The 24,292-nt window shown below is 45.2% G+C and overlaps 1 protein-coding gene across 4 annotated transcripts in view; it reads right to left on the bottom strand.

Moving 5' to 3' along the window:
- The window catches only part of RERE (arginine-glutamic acid dipeptide repeats), a 168,130-nt gene that overhangs the window by 47,766 nt on the left and 96,072 nt on the right, over positions 1 to 24,292 (bottom strand). For all 4 annotated transcript variants that reach the window (XM_042831792.1, XM_042831794.1, XM_042831793.1 and 1 more), the window contains 3 exons: positions 21,632 to 21,756; positions 20,688 to 20,787; positions 10,192 to 10,290 (listed from right to left, as the gene is read on the bottom strand). In XM_042831792.1, the coding sequence (XP_042687726.1) occupies positions 10,192 to 10,290; positions 20,688 to 20,787; positions 21,632 to 21,756 (324 nt within the window). The remainder of the gene's footprint in view (positions 1 to 10,191; positions 10,291 to 20,687; positions 20,788 to 21,631; positions 21,757 to 24,292) is intronic.

Here is a 24,292-nt window from a genome sequence, read left to right as displayed (position 1 = left end):
GCTCTTCAAAACACATAAGCCCCCGTCTGGTCAATCCCTCCACGTGGCCTAAAAGCCATATAAACCTGAGAGGATACCATGAATAGGGGCTGAGGGGAAAGAGTAAGGAAAGGAACAAAAGAAGAAGAAACAGATGGTGGCTCGCAGACAAGTGGATGGGGGAGCAAGTGAGATAACAAGGGGCCAGTACAAGCTGAAGCAAAACCACAAACCCAGGCGTGATGCACACTGAGTCCTCACCGCAATGTCTTCAAAACCACAGCTCATGAAAGTACAAAAGCAAGGCTGAAAAAGGAGCACGGAGTGGCAGCTTCTGATTGCACCCTCACCAGCAAAACGTGGCCTTTACGCAGCGCATGGAGGAGGAAGGAAGAGCAGAGCCAACCGCACCAAACCGCTGCAGGAGCGCAGTTGATTTACCAGCTGCCCAGGGACTGCCTGGTCAGGCTCCTCTCTGCTGATGATACAAACATTTAAAAGGTATTTGGCTGCTATGAAATGGGAGATTCTTCCAAGGGGGCATTTCCACTCTCCAACCTATGCAGCTCCCCCGGCACTGGCAGGCGCTCAGCATCCCGCTGGATCAGCTCCTTATTTGCTGTCACATTCTCTTTATGGCAGTATAATCATTAGCTTTACTGGCGCTGTTACCCTTCTAACTAATTAGGAATCTTGGATGGATGCAGAAAATGATTAATATTTAGTCTCGACGCGCCTGCTACAGAAGCAGCCTATTATCAAACAAGTGACACCTCCACAAACTTAAATAAAATAATGGCTCCCATAGAGGGTTCAGAGCTGCTGACAGAATGGCAAGTGATTTAAGTAACAGAAAGCTGAGCAACTGGTGATGGATCACAGTTTTCTCTCGCGCTCTGTTACAGCCTGTAATAGAACAAATGATCATTTTTCAGCCTAATTGAATATGGCCACCCCGCTTATGTGCAAAAGGAGACAAAGCTATCTAATTTGCTTCATTAAAATGCGTTTTTATGTCATCTGAAAGACTTAAAAAAAAAAAAAAAATCAGTGCTGTTGATAGAGAAGATTAGAAAAATAAAATTTATCATGCAAACTGAACTTGCAAATGAGGTGTATCTTGGCATTCACACTGCTTATGCTTGTGTGGGAAAGATAAGTCCTGAGCGCTAAAGCACACAGAGCATCCATGTTGTGACAGTAATCACAGCTCCTTAAATAAGAACCATGTCACTATAGCAATTTGATGAAGAATTTTGTCATTTTCTGCTGCAACAGCCACTGGTCCCTACTAAATACGTCTGAGCTGAGCTGCCAGGCAGGATCGTAGCAATTCCAGCGACATATGAGGAGTTACTCCAGTTTTGCAGCCGGGGTTTTTTTGGATAGCTACTAGAAAAATGAAAAGAGCTGTTAACAATCAGTCTTTTATGACATCCAAATCAGAACTTAAGCGAGAGCAGCGTGCTTCAAAAATCACCTTACCTATGCTCAAACGTCCTGTTTTCCACAAGTCACAACCACACGGCTTGGTTTCTGTGCTGCAGTGGGAGCCTCGGGCACCTCACAGCTCCCAGGGACGCCCAGTCCCCCACACAGAGGGCAGTGCTTCTGCTGCTCCTCCAGTGCCACTTTGGAAGGAGCTTCCTCTGCAAGTGACTAAGCCAGCACTTACGTCTCCTATTTTGTTGTGAGCTAACACCTTCCACCAACTGCACAATCAGCTCTAACAAGTTGCCCCTTTCACAATTAAAATCCATTAGGAACGCCGTGGGAGCCCGCGGCAGCACGCAGCAGGTGCCTGCATCCATCTCCTCCTCTCTCCTAAATTCGGAGCAACCACACATTTTCCCAATTCTGCACTCACGTAAGACAAATACGAGGGCACAGCCCGCCCTTCTGCCAAGCTGTAGTGCTTTTTGCTTTGGAGAACAAAGGCAAAATATGAAAACCTCTGCATCCTTAACAGCAAAAGGTGCTGCATCAGACACAAACCGCACCAGAGAGCTTTTCACAGGGAAAGTCAAGGCTATGACAGCGTGCCAAGGTTTCAAGAGGGGAAAAAAAAACCAAAAACTGCAAAGAAGTCATCTTGCTATGCTGGTGACAGCGTTGCTCCTTAGGTTTTGGAGTTTCTTGGTGCATTTTCAAAGCAAATTCTTGGAGCAGCAAATTGCTGCTTCCCACAGCTCTCTCAGCACAAAGCAGAGATCTGCAGCTGCCTGCAAGCCCTGAGCTCCAGGCACTCAGTGACACAGCTCTGCCAAAGGCAAGGTGTGCAGAGATGCTGGATGTGTCCATCACATCTGTCATGGAAAAACTCAAAGCACTTAATGTAGCAATACGTATCCATGGAGAGTGCAGTTAGGTATTAACGAGGTAAGGATCCCTTAGATTCACATCTAACACAACTCTACCAACTCACTGACATGACAGGGCCACTGAAAGCCACTGAAATCAGCAGCAGGACTGCAGGCTGTCACCACCCCCTGTGAGCCAGCAGACCTCCATAACCCACCTCACCGAAGTGTTAAAAAGCTGAACTGAATTTAATTCACACTCCTTAGAGCTGAACGAAAAATAATCTGAAAACGGAGAGCTTAAACAATATATTTAAGTTAATAAATTCTTTTTGAAGCCACAAAAACCCTCACGCTATCCCAGATGCTGGGTAAATGCACAGCAAGCAGATGAGCCGGACTGCAACCCAAGGCCACGTCTTAAATTAGCATTCAGAAGGGGAAGCAAATTGAAATGTATCCTGTTAAAATTGCCAAACCTTAAAGTTAACCATGCTATTAACAACTCCAGGTCGTCGTTACAAAAATATGAATTCCAGAATTTGGGAATTAAGTGTATGTACAAAGCAGAGAACAAACAGGTCAGCGAGACGTAAGCAAGATAGCTTTGCTATGCGGCATCTTCTAGAAATTAAGCCAAAAAACCATCTGATAAAGGGGCAGTGGAGTTCTACTCTGATTACAACATGAGCTCCTGCAATCGCTCCCATGGTTCTGCTTGCTGTGGTGAAAGCTCCAACCCTACAGCCCTGCAGAAGGGCTCCCTGCCCCCTTCCGATGCTCTTGCTGCCGATGCTGTGCCTCAGTTTCCCCCTAGAGAAGAAGGGGATGTAAGATGACGTTCCATTGGAAGCAGATTCTGGATCTCTCAGCAGGCAGAAGTCTGCATATGAGTGCAGAGCATGCAGACAGCCCAGAGCATGCCCTGATGGGGAGAAGCAGAAGCTGAGCCCCACAGCATGCAGGCAGCACCAGAGGCACTGCGTGCCCCACAGCACTGGGCAGCACGCTTTGTTCCAGCCCAGCCATGGGCTCACACCTCTGCACGACCCTGCTTGACGCGTGCGGACACCGAGCACTGCTCCAGCTCCGTTGCTAAGAAACTACCAGGATAGCTTTTTGGGCCCTCTTCATCTATAAAATAACCACTCTGCCCTATGGGAGAACAAATGCAATCTCTCAAGTCCCCCCAGTGTCTTGTTCTCGTTTTTAAATGAACACGGAAGGATGATGGAGGACGCCGGGCGGTGTAAGCCATCTCCATTTTTAAGACGCCCTTGAAAATGAGATGAAAAACACGGTTTCAACAATCAACCGCCGTCGTATTTATTAATCTTCCAAGCAGCAGATTCTTTCCCTGTGGCAACAGTGAGCTGCATGCACGTCTTCTGCCTATTACAGACCTTCCTGTAGGAAACAAAGCACAATACCAACTTCTGCGAGCAACTGCCAGGTACTGAGCTTACAGCAGAGCTCAGAGCATGGCTTCCCATCCCTGCACTCAAACAGCTTTCTAAGCTGTGGCAAGTGGCCAGCGTAAATATTTGCTGTGTTATTTTGGGGGATCAGCAGCATGGTAAGCACTTAATAGATAAAAATATTCCGCACCAAGGCAGAAAGACGACGAATCCAGAAACATATGGCAGCTCAAGCTAACAAAAAAACCATCGTGGTATTGTTAAGAAAAGGCTAACTTATGTGGCAGCTGTGAAAAGATCAAGATTAAGGAAAGCAGTGAAATCGCCCATTTCGAAGCCAAGGTCACCGATGGGATTTATAGATTTATCCCCGAAGGCAGTCTTTGCTGAACATGAAATGCTGAAATTATTATGTTTTTTTCACCTACCCCCACTCCAGTCGGGCTATCTCATCTGCTGGAGGCTTTTAAAATTCATTCCTCTTCACAGCTGGTTAAACAATGGAATCTTTCTGCAAACTAAAAGGACAAAATTGATTGCCCTACACAAACTTTTCTGCACGTATAATTGATTTTTAATTCACTGTCTCATTTCCGAAAGGACTTGACAATAAACTCGGTGCTGCATGTGCAAGATCGATCCCTTGAAACAATGGCTCGGATCAAATTCTGATGCAAGTTAATCACAACCAAAGAGATGGATACCTCTGGTCTAAAAAGCTGGTTTTAAACTCAATTCATCTTCTCTCACCGCATTATTTTCTGGCTGGATTACAGCACATCATTTCACATCTCCTTCAGCTGCAAAGCTAACTGTAATTTATGCAACTTTTCAATAACCATTCTGTTTCTCCAGCAGAAAAGCCTGATCCTTCCTCAGTTACTTTTTACTGCTAGAACTGGACGTTCCCATCCTTTTCTCCAGCTACAACTTCCTTCATTCTTAACCTAAACAGAGTCTTTACTGGCCTATGGACTATTTGGAGTTCTGGGTGTTTGCAATATCAATCCTCCATTGACAATTCTTGATTAACGCACCAGCAGAAAGCACCACATGAGTCCTGAAGTCAGAAAGCATTCCTAGGAGCTGCTACTACGAAGCCCTGCTTTCTGCTCTTGGTGGATAAAAAAATCAAAGCTGAGGTAAGTGACACCTTAACCTCCTGGGCCCACCATCACTCATGCCCTGCAATGCCAGCCTCCTTTGCACTCATCCCTTAGGTTTTTTCTTCTTGCCATTTAGAGGTTCAGCTCCCATCTTGCCATGAATCACATTTTCTATAACTGCCACAGAAACAGTAAATAAAATTCATGGTATTTTTGCCCCAGTAAGCAGCTCTGTCTTCCATTGCCTCTGAAAAGCCTGGCTTCAAAGGAGCGAGCAAAAGAAACAAGGTTTTCCTGAGCAGATATTCCAAAAAGGGCAGATGAGAGACATCTGAAGATGATTTGAGGCAAAGAAGCCAGGCAAATAAATACGTGTGTTTTACATAAGTAATGTCTTGACCAGCTCCACTGGATTACAAATACTCACACACAGTTTGGGAATTAGTTTGCCTTCCCTCGTCATTTCTGGCAGAAGGATCTCCACTTGTATTTTATGACAAATGAGCTTTAAGCTGAAGCCAGGTGTAGATCTTTTAACATTTATGAACTTGTAAATCCATGTACGTGGCCAATTAAGGTTTATCACCAGCAAGGATTAACCATCCCTGCACATCAACGCGAGGGGCTGTTGGAATCTGGGTTGTTTACCTCAACTACTCTACATCAAAAGCGACGTAAAATATTTAAAGGGCAGCACATTTCGTGATAAAAGCCAGCTATCAAGGCTGTCACAGCGTGTCACTGGCAGTTCTGCACGGAGACACACAGGTAAAACCTCCTTCCTGGGGAACGCTTTGCATTTGGAGAATTTAACATGGGACCGAGGGCAGGAGAGAAGGGAGGAAGAATCCAAGGTCCAAGAATCCAATAATGCAGAGCTGCCGCCTGCCCTGGACTCCCTTAACTTTGGAACACCATCCTGAGTTGTGAAGGCCCCATCAGTGTTCTTCATCATCAACAGCTCCATGCTAATGAGGAGCACTGTTCCATGCAGCAAAAGCCTCCCTGTGCAACAACTGCAACACGCAGCAGCAGTGAACTCTGCCTTCAGCAAGCATGCATAAATAAACAGAATTAATAACTACCCAAGTGTGGACGGGTGACTTAATCTGTTTCGATTCGATGCAGCTCAGCCTGAGGCTTTTGTGTTATTTAAAATGTGTTCATCATGTTTAATTAAAAACCTAATAAACTAGAGGTTCTTTTAGTTCTGATTTGTATTTCTCTCTCCCCTAAGCCATATTGATTTGGGTGCTACTTTTGATAAAAAGGCAGAAAAAAAGCACATTCTGGATATAAACAAAACAGGAGAGCGAATCAGCAGAACGGCTGCACAAAGAACAGGGCTGTTTCTGCCACCACCCCCAGCACGTAAGGCACAGCAGAATCGAACACCACTGAATTAACAGAACTTAAGATGAACGTTGTGCTCTTTGTAAGGACAGTCGTTTGATGGTTACCTACGGCATCAAAGCGCCGGGCACACAAAGCTCACTTATGGACCTGGAGCAAGGCTGGGCTCAGGCCTGTACCGAACAGCACTGAAATGCTGAAAGCTGCTTTCAGAGCTCATCTGGCCTCACGAGGGTGGAAATCCCATTAGGACATGTTTTCTTGTGAAATATTTCCACTGAAACCACTTCAGAAAACATGGGTGTTTCAATCCCACCTAAACCGAAAGCACCAAATGACTGCGGTTCCAGGCCTGGCATCTGGGAAAGCAAAGCGGCACATCCTCGAGACAAGCTCCAGAGTTTAAATAGAGGTGCTCACAGTTTCGGGCTCACTGCAGCCATTCCCCAAAGACAAAAAGCTCTGAACTCAATGTTTCAAAATACATTTTCAGTGTAACTTTTTGAAATGCTTCCAACTGGAAAAGATGAATTGCCCGGCACCACGCCATTCCTAATAGGGATTTTCTGACTGCTCGTATCAACAACGCCTGGATTCCATCACAGATGCACACTGAGCCATTTTCAGAGGTGCAAGTGAGATGCAGGTAGAGTTCATTTCTCCTGCGTGAGAAGGCACAAGGCACTGCCATCAGCTCCAGCCCAAGCACTGCACCTACCTCATACTGCACTGCCTCCTGCTTGCAGCTCAGCACCACCAGGTCTGACCGCTGGTGTTAGAAGCCAAGCTCTGCTCACCCAGCCACTGCTGGGATGGATGCTGTATGGTGGAGCAACAGCTTTGCAAACAGGAAGCAGCTGCTGCTCAGTCTGCTCATAGATGCATCAGAGCAGAAGTTGCTTCAGCCGGTTCGATGAGGCAGCAGGGAAGACTGGTTTTCACAGCACACCCCTGAATTTACATACAGGAATGAGGAAGGTTAAAAATAGCCAAAGGTTTAGAAACCCAAGGGAGACAGCAAGCCTCCATCTTCATATTTACTGAGCCTTCCATTTAATTCAATCACTGGTAAATTTTACCCTCTATTTAATTTGATCTAAAGATCTGTAAGCACTTCATCAGCAGCAAAAATAACTTCCATCCTTTATTTTAATCAGTCCCGATCACCGCGAGGCAGCTCTGACGGAGTGCTTTGGTCACAGGCAGCAAAGTAGGCTTCATTAACAAGAAAGGCTCAGTCTTTAGGCAACACGTGGTCCACAACAACAGTTAAAAGCTGACTACAATAAATGTGAGCCGTTGGTACGGTGTTATATCATAAATACTATTAAGTGCCATGGAGGGCTGTGCTGGATAAAGCCAGGCTATCACATGCACAACCAAATGAGCCTGGGGAGGGAAGGAGAGCACCAGCAGAGCTCTCACAGCACAGAGCTCCCCCCCCAGCCCCAGTTAAGGACATTAACCGGTCAGAGCTCAGTACTGATGCAGTACCTTCCTGCTTAAGACAAGTTACAGAAATTAACCAGGCAGTTCCCTGTTGGGCCACAGGAAAAGATTAAGCCCTACACAAACAGGGACGCTGTTTGGATCTGGGTCTTCCACTTTCCTTCTGCAAAACACACTGGCATAGAGTTGCCGTGCAGCTGTAGCACTCTGCATGTCACACGGGAAGAGCTTTCCTCAGGTTTGCAGAGCCAGCAGCAAGGAAACTTGCCTTGCAAGCCCCAGGAAGGCTCAGGAGTGCACTACAGCTGCTTTAATCTGGAGTTTTCTACCAACTGCCAGGGACAAACAAGCTATGAAGTTCTGCAGGTGGAGCTTAGCCGTCTATAAATAAGAGCACAGTTTGATCTTTGGCTCTGCTGAGGCTGGAGGACTGCCAAACGTTTCTGGAAACTTGGAAGGAACAGAACAGGAACAAATATGATAAAATGAGCTGCGACTGACAATGATTTATAGAGTTAATGATCATTATTCTGTACTCACAGGGTCTGCGCTTTCAGAGTCATGTTTCACTTCTCAATAAACCTCGCTTTTTCTTATTTGTAAGGTTTTATTCCTATCATTTAACGTTGATCAAAACCCCTGAGCTGCAGCAGCTCTGACATTCTCCGCATAGTGCAGCTGATGGAAACCACAAGGAGAGCGAAAAATACTCTGCACAGAAAAAGAGGAGTTGGCAGTGCACAATTCAACCGCCCTACGGAAAGAATGCGTGCAGAGAACACAGGGAAGAGCAGCCGAGCACAAACACACCGAACACAGGAGGTATTTGTTCCAGCAGCCCTGCCCCAAACAAAATGCCCTGTGGTGACAAGATGACCGACAGCCTTATGAGGAAGCTGTGTTCTCAGCTTTTTTACTCATCCTCTCCTCGCTGCTCTGCTGGCACACCGTCCTCTGCCACTCCACCACTTCAGGCGCTCTCTAACCACAAAGGCTCTCTGTTGCATTTCAGACCAAGCCTGCTTCAAGGCGGTTCTGCAGCCCTGCCTACCCTCATCCAGCTCTTACCGAACTGAGGGGAGAGTTGCTTTTCTGTTTTACTGCACACCACAGCCTAATTACTGACCTACAAAATAGCATTTCTCCATGTTCTCAGGTTGTGCACGCCGTGTGCAGCGTGCTGGGGAGGCACATCTCCTTACAGCTTACATCCCCCACAAACCCACTGCGTTGAACGCATTCACCATCGGCCTTAACATGCACAATATTTTTGGGCTGCGATCCAAACGAACTCGGTCAGCACTTTTCTGCTGACGGGCAGCAACAAATGCACAAGCATTTCTCTGCTCACAATCAGACACGTGAGTGCTGGCTTAAGCCACAGGGTGTGATAAACCAGACTACCAGAAAATGCAGCTTTTGCAAGAAACGCAGCAAATATTGCTATTTAGTCCTCAGGAATAAGAACTGGTTTGCTTACAAGCTGCCAGCAACTTAACAATCGACTACTTGCTCCCAACCTCATGTGATTTATTGTTGTTTACAAGCCTACCAAACACTTCACTTTTATAAGCACAGTTGCATTATATCATACCTATAAAAATTAAGCCAGCAGCAAACTCACAACCGCAGCAATTAAACTGCAGAACAAACCAACCACAAGGAGAAGCACCTTTGCCTTCTTAATTTCTGCACAGATACCATCTCCCCCAAATTCCAGAAAAAGACAACCTCAAACCAATACCCACAGGGTATGCAACAACCTGCAAGTGCTATAGAGAAGAACCAGCCCTGAATGGGTGCAAATCCCCCAGCAATCTCAGCTCCCAACCATGAGATCACAGCACTGCACTGGTGTTTACCCCAAATCCATCGTGTCCATACATTATTTCAGATGTATCTTTGGATAAGATGGCTGTCCTGTTTTCAGCAGAGTTCTGGGGCCTGACAGCTTCTGCATACCTGAATGTAAGTAGAGATGGTGTGATCCCACCTTTCCTCTTACCTTCTTTTGTTCTGTCCTTTAGCAAAGGCTCATTCATCAAGAACTAAACAGTCTAAAATTGTCTAAACTAAAATTGTCAGTAAACAATTTCTAGTATCTCATGTGAGGGGGAAGGAGGGACTTAACCTCCGTGCAGGGGAAACCCTGCTATCTAACCTCCCTTTTGCCAGCCTGTGCTGGTGCTGTAAGCCTCCTCCAACACCAGCAGGTCCAAATCAGGGACAATATGTAATGTGCTTTCACCTCCTGTCCTACTTCAATTAATGAACGGGGCCAGCCTGCCTGGAGGTGAAAGCAGAAGTTAAACTGAGAGCCCAGAGGTTTTCCAGCTGTTCTCTTACCCTACAGAGTCCTCACAAAGTTGCTCAACCTCCTCCCCTCCTACTCCCAGCATAAGGAGGATCCTCACGAATCTCTGGACACTGAGCGAGGATCCAACAACTCAGATTCGGGCAAAACTTCATCCTGTGTAGCAAATTATTTGCCTTATTTCCCATAAAAATAACATTTAAAAAAAAAAAATGAAAGAAGAGAAGGAACACGAACTGTAAGGCTGAAGGGAATATAATTTGTTTCCCTACCACTTCATCTTCAGTCCAACACTTCTCAATCAGTTTGGGCACAGGCTTCTTCACCAAGCGCTGCAGGGCTTTTCCAGCATCGTAGTTACTTTCATGTAGCTGAAAAATAAAGACAAACAGAACGTTCAGTGGAATCAGCAGTGATCTGATAGAGGAGAAAAGCACTCCAAGGGGCCACATGAGATGCTCTACACCTCGTTATTTCTACTGTTGATATATGATCTGAAATTTAAACAACCTGAAGGTAATTAGCGTTTTATTAGTAGAAAAGACAGCATTAAAACAAGTTTGTTTTCCTCTTCCTTCCTGGATTTCTCCCAGGTGATATTTGAGGCCGCTGAAGATTTTTGGTTGACTTTTTAAAATGTATCTTTCACATCAGAAACTCCAAGGAAACCTCACACAGCTCCACCACCCTCCTTCCCAAAAGGAGCTGCCTTTTATGCAGCAGCATTTTGTTTAGATCAGTGCAGCCAACTGGAAGCACCAACACACAGGAGGGATTACAAGCCACGCAATGTCAAGTTTACCATCCAGAAAGCTCTTCTGACAGATTTGTATTGCATTGCAAAGACCAGTGCGTGGTTGAAAGACATATATGGAAAAGAAACGATCGCTACAGATGAGTACAGGAGTACATGAAGGCAACTAGGGATGTCTAAGTTGACATTACCATTTCAGATGGTCACAGCCTACAGCGTAGCCTATTTTCTACCATAAAGTAGATAGCTATTTGATCAAACGCTGTCTGAAGCAGGCAGCAGGCATTTAAATCAGGGTGAAGGAGAAAAAACAGCCACACTGGGGGGAAAAACATGCAGCAGTGAACCATGAGAATCTCCAGCTCTGAACTTGTGATAGAAAACACACAGCAGGCCCCTGATTTATTGCCTGTCCTACCCTCCAAGTACAGTGGGATTTAAGAAACCCAGAGGACAAGTCAGGAGCCTGCTCTATGTCTTCTGAAAGTGATCTAAAAGAAGAAGACACATTGCTGGGATGACAGAAGCTGAGTTATCTCCCCCCACCCGAAGAATGATTTGCATGCAAACTTCCTATAAAGGGAGTTTATAAAAACAAGCAAGTTTTTCTAACCAAGGTGCACACCAAAGTTACTGACCCACAGACTGGGTAACCAAAATATGACTCCATACACTGATTACCTCCTGCTATTCTTCTTGCCCAGAATTTATTCCAAGCCCTTTGCATCCCACTCTTCCAAAGCATCCATGCTGCTATTCCAGCAGCCCACTGCCCTCAGGCAACATTTCAGCAAGTACAGCTCCTGGACTTTTCCCAAGACTGGAGAACTGAACAGGGATGGAGATAAAATTACTGAACAGTGAGGAGCTATTAACTACTTTGTCACTATTAATGCAGCTACACCAAAACCCGATTGCAGGAGCAGAAAAAAAAATCTCATTTTTCTCATGTCAAAAGGCTCAAATCTTAGACCTGAATTCTGCTTCCAACAGAAATAGCATGAGATTGCTTTCTTACTGCTGCTCACTTCAGCTTCCTGTACCTCAGCCAATTCAGAAATAGTGATTATGAACATCTGACAGCACTTGCAGCCCTCCCACCCAGGCCACCTCCAGGTTGTGATCTCCTGTTTCCCCTTGGTCCAGCTCACACCATAAGCTCTGTGGGGCACAACAACTTTTCCATCCCAACTCTTCATACTGAACGCAGTGGTGTGGATCAGAGACTGCTGAAAGCTGCAATAAGGAAATAATTCCAACTAATTACCATCAAGTGTAGGTGATTCCTATCAAGAAAAGGAAAGACTTGTGAATCAGGATAGATAGGAGGGGGAAAAGCAAATCACTGACCCTACGAGGTTTTTATTTTACTGAGACTAATAATAACAATTAATTTCCACTGAAAACCAGTTTTGAACAGTTGTCACAGTAAATAAAGTCTCAGGAAGGTTTGAGCATTGACTCTGAAGGCCACTGTACAAAAGCTGCAGAAGGAATGAAAGCAAATGGCAACGGAGTTCATCTGAGAGGACACACGCAGCAAAACACGGGCATGAGGGACGCATGCAAAATGCTTCCTTCAGCAGAACCCCCCAGTTCTGAGCCACAGAGCAGAACAGCTGAGCAGGGCTCTGCAGCTGTGGGAACAAAACCCATCTGTGCAGCGCCCACTTCTGCACCCTGCCTCGTCCCCTCACACCGCTGCAGGCTTTTGTTAGCTGGTGCAATTGTGAACACCCTTTTTTATTGAGAAAGTGAACTTATTGCAAAAAATAAAGCCATAAATGGGCAGGAAACTTCCCAGGCTGCAGTGCCCATCTCACACCAGGCACTGCAGCCTGCTGCAATGGGGCACTTTGCAAGGCGGTGGCATTGTGGGCACACGATTGTCCCTGTTACTTCACCAGCATCTCAGCGTTCTGCCCATGGATGCCACAGAACAGACTGTGCCATTCTGCACAGCCAGTCCATCTGCAGTACGAAGCACGCTAGGAATTACTTTTTCCTTGTGAAGTCTCAATGTTATATTGGAAATAACAGCTCATTTATTCTATTCGCTGTGGAATTTCAGTTCCGAGTAATTTCGTGCTCCTTTGTAACACCTGCAAGCTGAGTTTCCAGAAAACAACTCAACAACTCAAAAATCCCTCCTGAACACCTGAGAGAGGCCCAAAGCCACACAAGACAGCAGTCAGCTGCAAAATCAGAAGCATCCTCCTGCATGCACAGCTCCTGCAAGTGGGATGGAAGCCTCATCAGCTGCAGCAAAGAATCAATTGGCACACTGGGCTGTACTCTGCACAGACTGGCTCAAAACTTCTAGTAACAACAGGAACAGCTCTTGAATTGATAAGGTGCTCTCACCTCCTGCAAGTCACCGAGGCGTTCAGCATTTGCTTATGCTTGAGGGACTTTTCTAAAGAAAGTTACGTGCTTCTAAGAATGAAAGGTCACTGCAAAGACCTCTGACAGTGATATGGAATGTGGGTTTAGAACAAACAGCTGCATTTGCTTGCCTCAACATTCTTCCCTTACCACCAGTTGAAGTCAGGCTCACATTTGGAGCTGAGACCAATACTGCACTGATACTTTGCCTGGTAATATAATGGGAACAAGGAAGAAAACTACATCAGAATCATTTCCCACTTACTCGAGCATTTGATTTGGCACCTGTACAACTTGTACTCTGTGCAGCAGATCCAACCATACATACATCACAGAAGGGCCAGCTGCCAGCAGTCATTTCATGGCACACCAGGGCCACCAGCAGCACATCCCATTGCCAGCCATCACCTGAGAGTGCTTCATGGAGCCCACTGCCTCCAAACCCACTGCCACAGCTGACATTTCCCTGTGTACAACAGAGCATCTCAACACACAACCTACCAGTACAATCTCCATGCCACTGGAGCAGGGATGTACCCCTGCATAAGCCCCAGTGATAAGAGCAGCAGCCAGGCAATGCCCACACACAGCACAAATATTCAAGCAACACTATTTTAAACAGCTTCTATAACCTTTCTTTTTTTTTTAAGCCTCCTATGGTATGCACTACCTACCCGAAGACAAGAAAATAAGTCTTTTCTATAAAGCATGCACTGATTTTTCTCCTCATCTTCACTCCAGCACTGGGAACACATCCACCCCAACATCAGGAGGACTGTTGGCTTTGCCAGCTCACCTTGCAAATGCTTTTCCCCCAGCACACGCCACCACCTAGAAGATTTTTCACCTCGGCAATCCAGCAGTGTTGATAGCAGTGCTTCTGTTCCCTCCCCCTCACAAAACACACAGCAGTGCCAAAGCCTCTGTGTATCCAGGAGGGGATCTTCACTCTGTCAGCAGCACCTCCCTGAAAACGTGACTTTTACAGAGGGGAAAAATGCTTTAGGATGCAGCAGGACAATGCAGCAAAAGGAGATGTGTGTTTCTGGGCAAGAGCCAGAGTTAAATCTGCTTCTTTCAGCCTCGCTGACGGATCCTTCTCTGCTGATTGCCTTTGGTCATTTCATACATATAAACGCTTTATTGGCAAGCAACTTGAACATATAAATAACAGCTAATGATGACTGCCTATGGTTTAATTAACTTCTGGATGAACTTGTCAAGTATTGCTATAAACACGAGATTACCATCCTGTCACCACGAGAATTACTGTTTTCAGTGTTAAAAAATCTGCCATCTGAATTCCAACCCGCTGTGCTGTGATGTATGTACACAAGTGCAACAAAAGGAATCGACACAAATGTACTCACACCTTCAAACAGAAAATAAAGCCATTTCTGCATCGCTGGACCAGATTTTAGATTAAAGGCATTCTGAAAATGCACATATCCTGAAAGCCCATTTATATTCCAACAGCCATTAAACAACTCTGGATCACAGGGAAGCCTTATTAGCATCAGAGCTGCACATTACCACAAGGCTTCAAGTTTCCACCGCCGCCTCTCAGCTCAGCTGCCATTTTCTGTCTGTGTGATGTTGCAAATAAATTCTCCTTTTGGCATGGCTCAGCTGTCAGGCACCTCTGTTCAGTAATGAACCCATGAATTACATCTTGCAGCTCTGACATCTCTGGTCTCGCTCATCAAAATATTGTTCTTCAATTGTAATTTATAACTTAATTTAAATGTCCCTTTTAGTGTGACCTTTTTAGATCAGAATGGCATTGCATCTGGCAGCTTCTCCTTCGGCAAGGCATCCCATTGCAATTACAGTCATTATGATCCCCGTTGTAAAGCCCATCTGAGTTAGGCTGCATTCATGCTACAATATTAAATAATTGCAGTCCATTAAGTACACCGTTACATTCCAGAGGCCTCTTCTCCAAGGAAAAATTGCTACCATACAGTAATACTGTATTGCTGAGCTGCTTTCAAATAAACCCAGAACAGCCAATAAAGCAGAAGGGATTGTTCAGGCAGAACGCATCTGTGGGGATGCAGATCTGTCCCCCCTTTCCAGGGCAGCACGAGAAGTCAGGGATCCTCAGCAGCCAGGCACAAATCATCACTCATTGGGCACCGACACGAAGCCTGACCTGCACACAGGAGGTAAACGCTACCGATGCGGCAAGAGCATTTTCAGCCTCGAGTCACACAGTTGAGTCGAAAGACATTTTTCAGTGCTGTCAAGCAGGACACGGCAGCAGAATCGCAAAAGAGAACAGTATTTGTCTGGCACTGCGTGGAAATATTTACATAACAGCCTGACTTCAGCACCAGCCATCGACGCAGGCTTCAGAACATTGTGATCATTAACGAGGGATTCGCTCCTCTCGCTGAAGCGCACCGCGGTCAGGATGCGCAGCTCTGTACAGCCACAGCCAGCTTAACGAGGTAGGAAATGAAGAGGAGAGAAACAAAAAAGGCAACAAGGAAAGAGGAAAGAATGACTGCTTTGTGGCTTGAGCAGCCAGACCCGGACAAAGAACCGTGGGGGCTCCCTCTGGTGCCCAAGGACAACAGGAGCCCGGAGCCCCCAGGTACCCAACCTCCCACCTGCAGCCCAGGGCCCCTGCTTGGCCATGGTGCCATCCCAGCTCTGGGGTCTGACATGGACTTCTTCCCTAAGTGCAAGGCTAAGGATGGGCATAACTCACACACCAGAGGGGCTGTGCTTCCCAGCACACCAGGCACTGCACAGCATCACCCCAGCAGCCGGGAACACAGACTAGGCCAAAAGAAAAACTAATAATAAGAAATGCTAACATATATTTAAGTAATTTTTAATGCTTTCAACCTTGTCTGCAGTTAATGAACAAGAAAATCTTGTCCAAGGGCAAGTTAAAGCAGGGAGTAATTTGTCTGGGTGACATCTTGCTTCGAACTGTATTTCCTACCACTGATATTACACTGTCACATTTGTCACTCATAATGACATGCTCCCGTGTAGCACAGTGGTACGAGAAGCCAGAACAACATTATTAGCAAAGAGATCTGCACAGCACCAGCTGATGATTGCTTCATCTTCCTTCCACGCAGCAGGACACAAACCCAGGTGCTGGTACCTTCCTACCCTATGAGCACAGAGCTGCTGGATCTTTGGTTTTCCCAACGAAAATAACATGCACTGAGAAATGACACAAATTCTGACTCACTCCTAAGGACAGTTGGCATAATGATATTCCCAGCTGTTTTTCTAGGGTCCACAGAACTGATCCCCTCACTTCTTCCTGCTCTAATGCCGCTCATTTCCCCACCACAGCAGTACAGCACAGGGACAGAGGACCCATAGCATCAGGAGACAAGGCAGGCTGAGCTGCCCAAAGCCATGGAGCGTGCGATGCGTGCCCCCAGTCACAGCAGCAGTGAAGGCAGAACACTGAGAAGGAATTACAATCTGGAACTCTGCATGACAGGCTGCAGGCTACATGCATGTGTTCAGAGACATTGATCCACAAGTAAAACTTGCTGGCATCACAGCTGGCCATTTAAAAAGCCAATTCCACAACATTTTCTTCCTTGTACAGTGGAGAACCAAGCAGCACCAGATGCTTTCTCACAACAAACACATCATTAGGGTGGGCCATGCACTTGCAAAGACAACACTGAGCAAAATAAGACAGTTAATTCAACTGGCCTGACTTGGAAAGGGGATGATTGCTAAGGAGTTCCTCATTTCAGTTAGTGTGCAACTGACACAGCAAACAAAAAGCAATAGGCTCATTAAGTCCTGACCATCCTGCATGATTTCCATCAATCATCCCCACTGATATCTCATACAGATGGGGTTCTTGGGGGCTTTCTGATGGTGCTGTGATGCTATGATGGGCAATGCATATCCACACTCCCAGTCCAGAAGGAGTAAAGGAGACAAAGTGCATTACTAGAGGGTATTAATTACAAAACTTTCACACTAACCATGCTGGCTCTGAGAATACAATATATTGCCCACAGTGACTCAAAGCAAGGCTTGGGAAAAACTCAAATTACCATTTCCATTTCACTTATTCACGAGGGTTCTGGCTCAAAGCAATGTGGTTCTGCAGATCTCAAGGTAAGAGGAACTGAGAAGTTATTAAAAAAAAGTTTCCATCACCTAACGTTTCACCAATAAAAATGGTTTCATGCAATATTAGTTCAACTCTGAAACTGGAAAACAAGAAGTTTACAGAATATGCACTTTAGGTGACTAATATATTAGGGTCAACAAAATTATGTATAAGTAAGAGATAAGTAAGAGATAAATGCACACGTTATAACGTCCATATTCAGCTGCCTGGCCTACGGCTGTGCAATAAAAAAGCCCACACTCTTGACACGAGGAAATCCAAGCCAAAGACTTCAGGACCTCCCTGTCCTCCACCTGGTGTGACCACCAGCAGCCACCAGGAGGGCAACAAACCCCAAAGGAAAACCTCCTCCCCAAGGGCTACAAAACCCCAACAGCCAAACCACAGAGCAGGAGTTGGAGCCCATGTGGACCATGAAGCACCCTCACCTCGAGGAGCTGATCTGCACACACATACACTGCGCTGTGCCTTCCATGATCTTCATTTCTATCTGCTGTAATTAGTGATAAATCATTCCAGGGGCTACTGCAGCTGTTATTACAGAAATAAAACACTACCAAAGTAGCTTGTCAAGACTGATTTATACCAAGTGCTGCTCTGAAGTTTATTGGATTTCCATAATAAGAAATCATACCGCATCAATTTGTTTCCATTAATCTGCTGGGTTACACACCATAATTTCTAAACAAAAACACAACTTAGTGCAGGGTAATTTTCTCAGAAGTTATTTATCAGATAAATCTGATACTTGTTTTAAAGAGAACAGAAAGACAGAACAACAAATTGCCCACCTAAACCATTCTGTTGGTAAAAGAGTGGACTCTGAGCAATCACTGCTTTCCATGAATATCCTCCCTATAGGACCAGCACCCATAGGAAGGCATTTCTCCAGAAAAATTTAACGTGAGGAAGGAAAGGTATGAACAACACTTGTGCACAGACCAGAAGCAAGATTAAATCCAACGTCACGCAAGCCCAAGGACTTTGCTGTTCAGGTTAACATGAGATGACTAGAAAACCACTACAGGGTGAGCCTTCCTGCCATACGTTAAGATGTGATGTGTGAGGGAAGCCAGGATAGAGTCAAAAGAACTCTGCCAACAGACAATCTAGCTTCCTAAATGAGTTACACTGCGAGTCTGTGTAATGCTTTTGCTTCAGAAGTGTGAAACTCCCCCACTCCTGAGATGAATCAGCAGCGGCTTTCTAAAATAGACATGCACCAGAAATACAGAGAGAAAAGGATCGGAAGAACAGAAATAAAATCTATCAGGATGAATGGAAGGCTCAGATGAAGAAGTCTACAAGTACAACTACAGCTCCACGGCTCCCAAGGGATTAAGGGGGCTAATTAAACTCAAAAGTGAAGCAGTGAAGTTAAATGAATTTTCTGCAGTAGTCTTTTATTATAGATGACAAGGGGAAAGAAATTCCAATTCCGAAAGCTCTTTGATGATTATTGGCCTTAACAGAGATTTGAGTCTCTAAGAAGGATGTTAGGGAACAACTCAGAATGCTTGGGAGCAGTAAGCCACCAGAACCAGATGGCACCCATCCCAAGGGGAAGGAAGGAAACAAAATGTAAAGCAGATGAGAAACTGAAGAGGAGGCAGAATACAGACTAGACAGCAATTCCTCTCAACCAGCATCGCAATCTCTAACATGCTGGTTGTGTCAAGCAGAGGAGCAAAGGACTGAGATTTATGGATTCGTCTCAGTTCTGAGGTGCACTCTGAAGAAATAACACTTGACTCTGCAGATTTAGAAGTGAGAACAAGCAAGCATTTAATTGGGGTACAAAAATTCGTCTTAGATTTCAGCTGGTTACACATGGGTGTACTGACTGTATTTCAGTCATTTTGCAGAATAAGGATTAAAGTGCTGTTGCCTTTTACAAACACTACAGAAGTATATTTTAGATATTCTCTTCCACCCTCATCTGCTGGAATAAACCAAACTGATGCACTCCAAGAAATGCATGCAACTAAATGCAAAGAGAGATAAAATCTAAACAGAGCAAGTGCTTTTGGTAAGCTAATCTTACACAAGCAATGACATTCACATTAAGAATACAGCATTTTAACAAGAGTGGGGATGCTGAGGTATGTACACCTAAGCACAGACCTGACATCCTCATCATGGAGCTGAGCACCTGGAAGCTGGCATACAGCTCACACACACTAACCTTGCTGCAATGTTCTGAATGCAAGTCTCACGTGCTGAGATGCTTTACTGAAAGAAGCAGTAAAGAATATTTAACAGCAGTGATTAATTTGATATATTCAGCTCCAGTCACTTGAATAAGAGCAAAGACCAACATGCTTACAGTGCCCTTTCTCTAAACAAACAGATTATCTGGTCTCTGTTGCAATGATCATCACTCAATTCCTGATGGGCATCACACCTGTCTGCAAGCTTTTAAGAACCTTATAAATTAACAGCTAAAATGATGCAACTGTAAATAATTAAACCCCAGCAAGCAGAGGCAGACATAACAGTGTGGTACCCAGCATCAGCCACTCTGCAGGAGGACAGCATCATGGGGTTTGGTTGGAATCACTAGGTGCTTTATTTTCATCTAATTAAAATAATTTTTTGAGCCACAGACATTGTGAGCAAAGTGACATATGAGTCACAGTGCTGGACACCGAGACAGAATATGCTTCAAACTATTTTTAGGAAAGGATGGCTTTAAAAACAAATCTGAAGCCACACATCATATCCTCCCTTGGCACTTCCACAAGAAACATGCTGAACTGAAGCTGCTCCCAGCCCTACCAGCTGTACATGGGCTCTGTACATTTCCATTGCCACTGCCTTTAAAATGCTCTACAGATTTAGGTAGAAACTCATTCAGCAACAGGCACATCCCATCCTCTCCACAGTTTTCGCAAGTGGATGTGATGGGAGATGTAGCCCTTAACCATGAGAACAGGACAGAATTCAGCTGGCCAAGTCCAAGATAAAGAAAAAACCTCTCACAGTGAGGGTGGGGAGGCACTGGAAGAGGCTGCCCAGAGACGTGGTTGATGCCCCATCCCTGGAGGCTTTCAAAGTGAGGCTGATTGAGGCCCTGGGGCTGTGGTATCCCTGCTCACTGCAAGGCAGTTGGACTAGATGGCTCCAGAGGTCCCTTCCAACTCTGAGGATTCTATGGTTCTGTGAAATAACCTTTGTTCTCCTACAGCTAGAAGCTGAATGAACAACAGCCAGGGCAAGGGTTAGCTGGGTGAGCAGCCACTCCAGCTGGTGTAAGTGGCTCCAGTAGCTTCCCATAATGAAAATCCACATGCTCATCTTAAAGGCACCACCCAGAAGTTTGTTGTTGTAGGTTAAGATCTGTGGCTTGCATTTGAAAAAAGTTCAGTGTTAAGCCAGTATCATACTCATATTGTGATCCTCAAATCTACTTTAGCCACTAAAGATTTCATGAATACTTTAAATAATACAAGACATAAATGGGAAGACTGCTCTTCCTGACAGGAGTTCTGTATACTTACTGTATTGAGTGCATTGAGTGTAGTGTCATCACGGGAGGCTGCAACACAACCATCTTCTGTGGATCCTCCATCACACATGCCTGCAAAAGCTGCCATGCTCCTTTATAGTTTGAGGGGAAAAAAATTGAAATTTTCTTCAGCTTCTGTCTGATGCACATGTCATGCAGTCCACTACAGTTACCCCTTAAATCACACATTTCAAGGCCCTGACATACTGCAGAAACAAGTAAAGTAAAACGAGGCATCACACGAACAGATCCATGTCACCTCAGCATGGGAAATAACTCCAATGTAAAGTGGGTTTTATTAATTAAAGCCTCTCCATTGCACTCGCAATGGACTGATCAGAATTATGAGAGACAGAAGCTATAGGCACAAGGGCACAGTCTTGCCAAAGACAGCAAACTTGCTATTGCTAATTTAGTTGCATTACGTTATGAAGCTGATTTCAATTGCACATTCCTGACATCTCTAAATTCTTACAAAGGAATAATAATTCATTTACTCACATTCTGAATTATGAGGCCCACTGGCATTAGAAATCTAATATTTATTTATCTGGTAAATCTAGCAAGCATGTCAAAGGTCTGCATAAGACTGAAACACAAATTAAGGCTCATTCAGAAAAAAAAATAGCCTCTGAGGGATCCTACCTGTGCTGTCACAGTTAATCCACAATTAGCAATTACTTCCTTTGTGCTATAGCATGTGTTTTCTCTATCATGCTGCACACGCTGCTGGCTGGGTTTTCAATCCAAAAGCCACAGCCAACAGCAAGATTCTGTGCTGGCCAATCACCAAACCAACACTCCCTTGTATTGCACAGTTAACATCCACACCAAACCAAAATCTAACAAAAAGGAACGGCCACAGTCAACTGCTGCAGAGATGTGGCAGCCCACACGTCCATCCTAAAGACATGGGGATCTCTTGGCTCTGATTACCTTGCTGCCCTAAGGTACATAAGTAAGTCACAGTCGTTGACTCCTGGCATCCACACAAGTTCTTCATGCTGTGTCACTGTGTCACCATCTGGGGAAGGAAAGGGCTGCAGATCAGGAAGCTTAGCCTGGGAGAAAAAAAAAAAGAGTTCATACAGACATTACAGTTGTTAACACTGTGTGTCACACATGTAGCCCCCTGCTATACAAAACTCAAATGCTGTTTGACAGTTCACTGGGAAAGACAGCTTTGTCTTGTCCAAAAGGTGCTGGTGCAACTCTGCTTGCCAGGCTACAAGGTACCAGCATGAAATAAGGCAAGAACATGGCTACCATGTGTTTTATTTTAATACCTCAGTCAAAAATACGCCGCACATCTGAAGTGGAGTTGAAAGCAAAGTCATCAGTAAATTAACAAGAACTCAAAGTGAAAAAGAAATTCTCTGAAAGTGAGACAGCTCAGTGAAACGAACTCTGCCACTAAGCATACACTGCATGCAGGGACCCAATTAGCATCTTTAGTCATCTACTGCAATGGGATGAGATAGCTGAGAGCCTCCTCAGAAACGGCTTTTAAGCCCTGTAATTACCTCCTGTACTTACAGCACTAAACATATTTGAGAAGCAACATTTACACGTAACCAGTAATTACAAGTCACAGGTTCAGATGTCTTTCATGTTCTGCTCTTTAATCTGTACTTTACTTCTTCCTTGGGCAAGTGGGCACGTCACTGACCTTCTCTTCTGGAAGAGGTGCATTACAACCGAGCCTTATATCAGCACGAGGCTGATCTCTGACAGCTCTGCATGCTGGCAACTGCCTTCCAGCACCAAGGTGCTTCCACCAACACTTGCTCATCCTTCTGCGTCCTCAGAAAAAGCTGATTGTAGAGATGCTCCTAAGAGAGGCTTCCTTGCGAACACCTCTGGTTAGCTGCTAGCCAGAGCTTTTCTCAGCACACTGAGTGGAGATCCACCACCCCTCTCCTCCTCTTCGCAACACTCAGATCAGCACAGCTCTCTGAAGCCTTTATGTGCATCCCTGCCTGCTGCATGATATGAGCGTAAGGTATCTGTGTGTGTGTCAAAAGGAGCAGCACCCTACAGCACCATGTAAGGAGAAGAAAGGCAGAACCCACTCCTAGGGCCTCAGGTTTGGTTATGGATGCTTCTGGATCTGCACATACGAGGCCAAATCCAACCACCAGCCACTACTATCCTGAAGATTAAACTTCCTACTAAGGAACAGCTGAAGAACCTCCTGGAGGTGACAGTACCAGCAACACTCAGAACAAAAGTAGTATGGATCAGAACAGGAATAAAAGTAGTATGGAAGTTTAAAACAGAGCCAGCAGAAGTATTCTGTATCAGTGGACCTTCCTTCTGCATATTTTTCCATCCATACCTGCACCTGATAATTACACCTCACAGTATGCCTGATTGCTACCTGCCAAAATATTACCTGACAGTTTGAAATCAGAGTCGTTTCGGAGGTATCGTTTACAGCACTCTTGCTATGAGTGATGAAAATAATAATACAGATTCAATTGCCAAGAACTCTCCTCCTCTTACAAAGCACCCTGGAGGATGTCACATGAGTTACACAAACGATTCCTATCAATAGTCGTTAAACAAGACTGAAAATGAATCCCAAACATGTGGATGCAAAAATACAGCACTTGGACAGGACCTTTTTTTTTTATAATCACATAAAAAGTTTCTGATAAATACAAGTAAGATATAAAATGTGGCTTGCTATTGAGTGTGCATGTAAGAAACACATGGCAGCGATCCCCCAGAATCGCCATGCCTCCCAGCTGAAAAGAATTTAGGCTCTTCTACATCCAAACGATGAGGGAAAAGAAGTGGGCAGCAGCAAACCTCCTGCCTGAAGGAGGAGGCAGCAGCATGGAGCTGCCAGCACATGGGGCCTGTTTAGAAGGAGGTCTGTCCCTGGCAGCTGCCACCCTGCTCTCTTTAAGCACAACACGGTCCCACTGATTTCTGTGCTGAAGCACCACGGTTGCTCAATCCCTGCTGGCCATGCAGACAAATGAAGGGAGCATGCACAGGCTGCAAACAAAAGCACAGGTCAAGGAGGAGATGCAAAGCCACAGGCAGCCCTGCACGGAGCACAGCCACACACACAGCAGGGAGAACAAAGCACAGGGAACCCTGCACTAGGGCAGCTCTAACAAGGGGCACGCCTGTGTCCTGCGTCGAGAGATGGACACACGCAGGTATGCACGTGCATCTCAACACACTTGTGGTTCAGGAAAATCTTCAGCAGGTCTGAAGTCTCCCAACCCTGGAAATTCATCCTGTGTTTCTCAAAAACCTGCGCTCTCTTTGTTCACTTCTAATAGAACTTCACTTTGCTCTCCACTGACTCCAGAGACTTCAAACGTCCCGGGCAACATTCTCCTAACTGAACTACTTTATTAAAAATTAAAAGAACTACTTTGAATATAATTAGAAACCAATACTAAAACATTTTTCAGTGATTTACTAACACGTTGCTAGGTGAAAGTTAGCTGAGGATGCATTTACTCCTATCCCCACGATGTGCCCACGACAGCTGCTTTCTGCTCTCTTTTCTTCCTAACTTCCAGCAGCTATTTAGATTCCCTCAACCTGATTCTGGAGTCAATCCAACACTTTCAC

Source organism: Centrocercus urophasianus, unplaced genomic scaffold, assembly GCF_019232065.1.
Source record: "Centrocercus urophasianus isolate 14NV4802_14NV808 unplaced genomic scaffold, USGS_Curo_1.0 seq_36, whole genome shotgun sequence".
NCBI lineage: Eukaryota > Metazoa > Chordata > Aves > Galliformes > Phasianidae > Centrocercus > Centrocercus urophasianus.
The sequence above is the reverse complement of the archived record's forward strand: the minus strand, read 5'-3'. Positions and strand labels throughout refer to the sequence as shown.